A 6151-nucleotide genomic window follows, 5' to 3' on the forward strand; every position below is an offset into this window, starting at 1 on the left:
CTATTGTGAGAGATACGAGATAGATTGAGACACAGTGATTATTAGTTCCATGCAAGTTGTGGGTTCACATGTTATTGATGCAGACAGAGCAAACGAACATGGAGTGAGTTTTGCTCATGCGGTCAATCGAGAAGTTTTCGCTTCATTCTTATAAAAGGTAATATTATATACATTTTATCAGTCGTTGGCCAGTTTGAGCATTTGGTGCTTTTAATATTCATATTACATACGGTTCAGATTAATGAAAAGATCTTCATTTTAGTTCTTATTATCCACATATAGACTTAATACCTAGTGACTTAGGTAATGAAAAGATCTTCATTTTAGTTCTTATTATCCACATATAGACTTAATACCTTGTGACTTAGGTACATAGGTTTTGATGAACAGTATAAATATAGGTGGTCGCCTAGCTAATAGCGTTTAGTTCTTCACATTTTAGTTCTTTACAATTTTAGGTGTGATATTGCTGCTACCATGACTGTGAATAAATTCTTACAGAGTGAGTACTTACTCCTCATGTACTTTCGTCTCATCATATAGTGGTGATTCAAAGGCTAGTCACGTTCTATGAAGTCCATGGGTGATGAACAATGGAAATCATCCCATAATGATTTTGATAATTGTGGTTGTAAATTGACGTGTGCTGTATAGTGCCACAGCTCTTTAAGGGCTATGTTAAGAATGCTGTTCCACGCCAAATCTTGATGTAACACGTAATCGCCGGGATCAGCCGGCACATTTTATAATACAAGAAATGAGAAAATATACACGAGTTGATATATGTATGACTTTCGACACTAACTCGAAACGAGCATATATGGCAATTGAAAATCCAGAAAGACGATTCAATTAATCACAGTTAAACATTCAATGACCCAAGAAATTAACTAGACACCTAAGACGCGAGGAGCTTGACAGCCCAGTTGCGTTCGCAACTTTTGTTATGAAGTAATCAGTTTTCTACCCCAAGAAATATCCTAACACTCGACGATGGTGGCTATCCTATATATTGTATTGTAAATCTCAGCAAAGAAACGGATAGCGGAAGACGGCACTACCAGAGATAGTAATACAGACAGGAAAAGGGGGAAACGATGATACCTGATGTCGGCGAGGGTGACTTTCACGGCATAGTTGAACGTATAATGCACGCGATGAATGGAGACGACTGATAGGAGAACAGGCACGGTGCACGTGCAAGGGCAATTATCCATGCATGTGGGGGAGGGCGGAGGAACTAGATCTAATGGCAACGATTACGCACACTGATGTGTGGTGGGGTGTGCACGTCTGTGGGTGGGGCGCACGTTGGCGCTCGTGCGCATGCAGCGAGGTGTGCACTTGCAACAAGGGGTGCCGCGCACACCTTGGCAATCGCAGCGCGCGGCAATCCAAGGGGGCGGTGATGTGCGATGACGACGGTGGAACACCTTGAGCGATGTCCAACCTGGCAACTATGGGCGGCTTCGGCGGTAGAGTGTGAGCAGCATGGGTGTTGTCGCGGCACAAATGGGTCATGCTAGGACGACGGCAGGGAGGGCGAGAGAAGAAGCTTCTGGTCCTTCATGCCGGTTAATTTTCTTGGCAGCTCTTCGCAAGGATGACTTCTAGTAACTTCTTTATTCTGATAACCTCTTCAAGAAACATCTGCTCAAGAGAAAATTGGACAAGAACCTTGCAAATTGAAGGTGCAATTCAAGAAATGTCCTTGATCTGATTCAAGAACTCGAAGTGGTCGAAGATGCGGGCGTTGTCGATGGCGATCCTCCACGGAGTGGTCTCGACGTGGCGAAGCAGGCACAACGACGAAGGAGACCACAATCTCAACATGATCTCACTCTACAACTATTCTCTCTTGAGAAGTCTAATGCAAGTTCTAAAGAAACAATACCTTTCAAATGACAACCTACCTGTCCTTGGACATGCCATCCCTTCATATAGGGAGGGAAGATGCCCAAGTGGCCAACAAGGAGGGAGAAAACCGTCACGAGACAATATTTCCCTAAACGTACATTACAAAGACAAAAGAAAATAATGGATGAGGCCGAAAACATAATGGCCCAATCTGATCGTTCAAGGAAATTTAAAATGCAAAGAAACAATAAGCTTACGGGTAAGAATTAGGCCAGATACTTGAAGTTGAAATTGTGAACATCAGCTCAAGCAGCGCGGCGCGGTTGAACTCGTCACCTGTTGATGCCATCATGAAGGTCCCCCATCAAATCTGCTCTGTGGAAATATATATTTATGTATTTTTTTCATGTAAGCATATGATCCTTTAATGTATACTATTCAACTGACCTCCATCTGATTCACCGCCCATAACATGTGTTGTGGGGGGTGGCTACTCATCTATAAATCCCGTCAAGTCGTCATATTGTGAGAGATGACAACAGTTACTCAAACACATAAAAAACAAGACAAGACAGACAATAATTAGTATAATTTATGAGTGTGATTCACGACACTTCCCTGCTTACAAGGACAGAGAGAAGATGATTAGAAATAAGAGAAATAATAAGAAGTAGAGAAAGACTATTTAGAGGAAAAAGAGATAGAAGAATACGAGGAAGGATTGAAAAAAGAATAAGGAGAAAAAGAAGATACAAAGAGAAAGAGGAAGTTGAGATAGAATAAGCAGAGTAATGAGAAAAATAAGGAGATGAAGGGTAAAAAGAAGAATAAGAGGAATGAGAAGAAAGAGTTGAAGTAGAGAAATAAAAACATGGAGAAAAATAATAGACATAAAGAGGAGGAAAAAAAGAAGGAAGAACAAAAGGAAGAAGCAAAGGAGAAAGAAGAATAATAAAATCACGATAGAGAGAAGAAGAGGATGAACAAGAAGGCATAACAAAGAGAAAAAGGGGGACAAGATGAAGAAGGAGAATAAGAGGAAACAGAGAAAAGAAAGAGGCGGATAAGAATGAGAAAAAGAAGAGAATAATGAACAAGAGGAAGAAAGAGCAGAAGAATATTGAGAAGAACCGCAATAAGAAGAGGGAAAGATATTGAAGAGGAAGAACAAAATAAAGGTGAGGTGGACATGGGGATTAAAAGGAAAGAGAGAAAACAAGTAGATGAAGTAGAATATGAGGACAGAGAGAAATAATAAGCCGAGAATGGAAAATGAGGAAAGAATAGAAGCAGGTGAAGATCAAGAAACAAGTGGAAGGAGCAGGAGAATGAGGAGTAAGGACAAGAAGAGAAAGGGGGAGAAGAAGAGAAAAGAGTGAATGAAGAGGGAAAAGAAGGAAGCAAGATAGGGAAGAAGAAAAGAAAAGAGACGAAAGTGAAGAAAAAGGGGAGGAGAAGTAGGTGATAAAGAAGGACAAGAAGAAGAGGAACAGAGAGAAAAGGAAGGACGGAAGAAGAGGAGGAAAAAATGAAAGAAGAATAAGGGCAAAGACGAAGAAAAGGGTGAAGAAGAAAGAGGAAAAGATAGGAAGGAGGACAAGGACGCAGGAGAAGGTGAAGAATAAAGGAATAATATCACCTCTGATTAACTTGCATTTATCCCCAGACTGACATCAAGTCTATGTAAGTTGTTGCCTAGCACTAAAATGAGTGTCAACGCCTCAACATTACGCGTAGGGTGTGCATACTGCAATTTCATGCCCACGCAACTTGTGCTGCATTGATGGAGCATGCCAGCCTGCACCACTGGAGACATCTTCAGAGCCACCATCGCCATCATCGACAACTCCTCCAGTTCGCGTTCAGCCCAATCGACACGCCAATACAAAGGTGAAAGACCCGGGTTCAAATATCACGGGTAAAGCACGTCCGCGTATCCGACCATTTTGATTTTCATTGGCACGTGCTTCTTATGTTCGGTGTTTTGTCGCGTCCATGTATTCGTGTTCGTCGCATCCGTGTTTGTCATGTCTAGACATGGTCGTTCTGTTCTGTTCGTTTAAAACGAACAAAAAATTTGCACAAACGAACCGCACAGGGATCTGTTCGTTGTGCTGTTCTTTTATGTGCGAAAATTAGAACAGATGTTCGAACAATTCGCACAAATCGCACAAATTCGCATAAACCGAACAATTCTCACAAAACAAACAAATTTGCAGAAAAAACAAATTTGCTCCTACAATTTTCCTGATTGCTTCTAGGGCTAATGAGGTTTTTTCCCGATCATCTACGTGTAATTTCTTGTTCTGAAAGCTTGATTTGTTCGAGATTTTCGTTGTCGGAGTTCGATCGGGAGATTTTGATCCAAATCAAGCTTCCACCATGCCGTTTCCGCTTAAGATCCAACCAATCGATGCCTCGATCCCGATCGAGGTGTCGAAATCAGCGCCGGCGTACAAGTTCCGGCTGAAGAGGTTCTTCGAGAGGCAGCTGAGGCACATGTCTGCGGAGAAGGAGAAGGCGCAGCCGTTGGAGTTCGAGCGAGCTCACAGTGCTTGGCTGGAATGGTGCATAACTTCATGGAGTCATACGAGCGGCCTCAACCTCCTCCCCCACGGCGATGTAACTGCTTCAATGGCAGCTCCGACTATCTCTCCGACGATGAGCTCAATCTCGGTCACGTCGCTGTCTCCTTTTCCTCCCACGGCGACTCTCTCGACCTCCTCAAGGTTAATCCAGTCTCATGCCTTTCTACATCCTCCCATCCGATCAGTTTCTTTCACGAATTTCATCCTTCAAATCTCCGTCAACCGATGATCAATCAATCCAATGACTTGATCTTGTGGCTTCTTTCCTTCGCAACTTTCTTTTAATGTTGAATTGTTGATCGATCGATTATCGACGTTTATTTATTTTTTTCTCCTTATCGCCCGATGATCAATCAATTGGTGAGTCGAATTAGATCGCCACTTTCTTTTCTGCCGATTGATGGATTATCGACATATCTTTACTTTTCTCTGCCAATCGACCGATGATCAATCAATAGGTCACTCGAATTGGATCGCCAACTTTCGTAACCTTTTTCTGTTGATCCATCTATTACCAAAAATTCATAACCTTTTTTCTGATGATTGGCGGATGATCTACCATTCGGTAATTCGAATTTGATTGCGAGTTCTTCCGATTACAGACTGATCAATCTACCAATCAATCGACTGATTTCTCCAGGAATTATACTCGATCCTGGATCCTGCAACAGAGCTTAGCGCCCTGCGCGAGCGCGGCGGAGAGGAGTCTCCTCTCGAACATCACCAAGATCCTGTCAAAGCAGAAGAGTAGCAAGAGAAGTGACCGGAGGAAATCCGTCGTTGACGCGCTCCGCAGCCTCGGCCACGACACGGCCGTCTGCCTCTCCCGTTGGGAAAAATCCCCCGTCGCCCCCGCCGCCCCCGCCGCCCCCGCCGCCCCCGCCGCCCCCGCCGTCTGGGAGTGAGAGGGATGTATTTTTTTTTATTATCATTTAAAAAAAAAATTTGCACAATTCGCACAATGCAAACCGCACAAGGGTCTGTGCGAAGTTCTGTTCATTTTCAACTTTGTTCTGTTTGAAAATCCGAACAGAATGCACAATTCGCTCCAATTCGCACAAAGCGAACAGAACGACCATGTCTAGCCATGTCCCCTCCGTATCTTCGTTTATGTATGTCATTTCGTGTTGTCGTGTTCATGTCGTTGAACACATGTCAAAAACATACTTTAATTTTGTATTAAGGGGGGTTCTATGTATAAGAACCCCCCCCCCCCCAGTAAGGGTTCAGGTGCCCTTGATAAGGGCTCCCCTGCCCTTAGTAAGGGCCATCGTGCCGCTATATAACTCATGTACTTTAACTCTTTAATTCATGTATTAATAAATTATGGGTGCCCAACATAATAGGTAATTGGAATAAAATGTAATCAACTTGGTTAAATTGTGATAGATAATGCATTACCAGAAAAATGACTACCCAAATATATTTTAAAACTAATTGGGTCCTGTGACGGAGATGCCAAAAGGGGGGTAAAATTGAGGTTAGGAGTTATTTCTCTAAATCAATAGATACATAGGAGTTTACATATTTTCAAGCTTCCCTCCCTTGGAAAACCAAACATGAAAATCATAAAAGATAAAGTTTCTTTGAACCCGGAGAAACCCTCTATCTTCTCCCCATCGTCACTTTCAAAGTAGAATGTATTTACTCAAACTCACCCATAAAACCTTGTAAAATTTATCAGACAAGGATCTCATGTTTGGACA

The 6151-nt window shown here is 42.5% G+C and overlaps 1 protein-coding gene across 1 annotated transcript; it reads left to right on the forward strand.

The window, feature by feature from the left end:
- Positions 1-4239: 4239 nt before the first annotated feature.
- Positions 4240-5350, forward strand: LOC144715300 (uncharacterized). Its single transcript, XM_078590231.1, has 3 exons — positions 4240-4424; positions 4499-4586; positions 5048-5350. Exons 1-3 carry the CDS (start codon positions 4240-4242, stop codon positions 5348-5350), a joined length of 576 nt encoding a protein of 191 aa, XP_078446357.1.
- The last annotated feature ends 801 nt before the right edge of the window (positions 5351-6151 follow it).

The sequence above is a fragment of the Wolffia australiana genome, chromosome 18, assembly GCF_029677425.1.
Source record: "Wolffia australiana isolate 7733 chromosome 18, ASM2967742v1".
Classification (NCBI taxonomy): Eukaryota; Viridiplantae; Streptophyta; class Magnoliopsida; order Alismatales; family Araceae; genus Wolffia; species Wolffia australiana.

Coding starts and splice junctions, on each gene's coding strand:
- LOC144715300 (XM_078590231.1), top strand. CDS start 4,240: ATGCCGTTTCCGCTTAAGATCCAACCAATCGATGCCTCGATCCCGATC. Junction 4,425..4,498: donor CACAGTGCTTGGCTGGAATG/GTGCATAACTTC, acceptor CTTCAATGGCAG/CTCCGACTATCTCTCCGACG. Junction 4,587..5,047: donor ACTCTCTCGACCTCCTCAAG/GTTAATCCAGTC, acceptor TTCCGATTACAG/ACTGATCAATCTACCAATCA.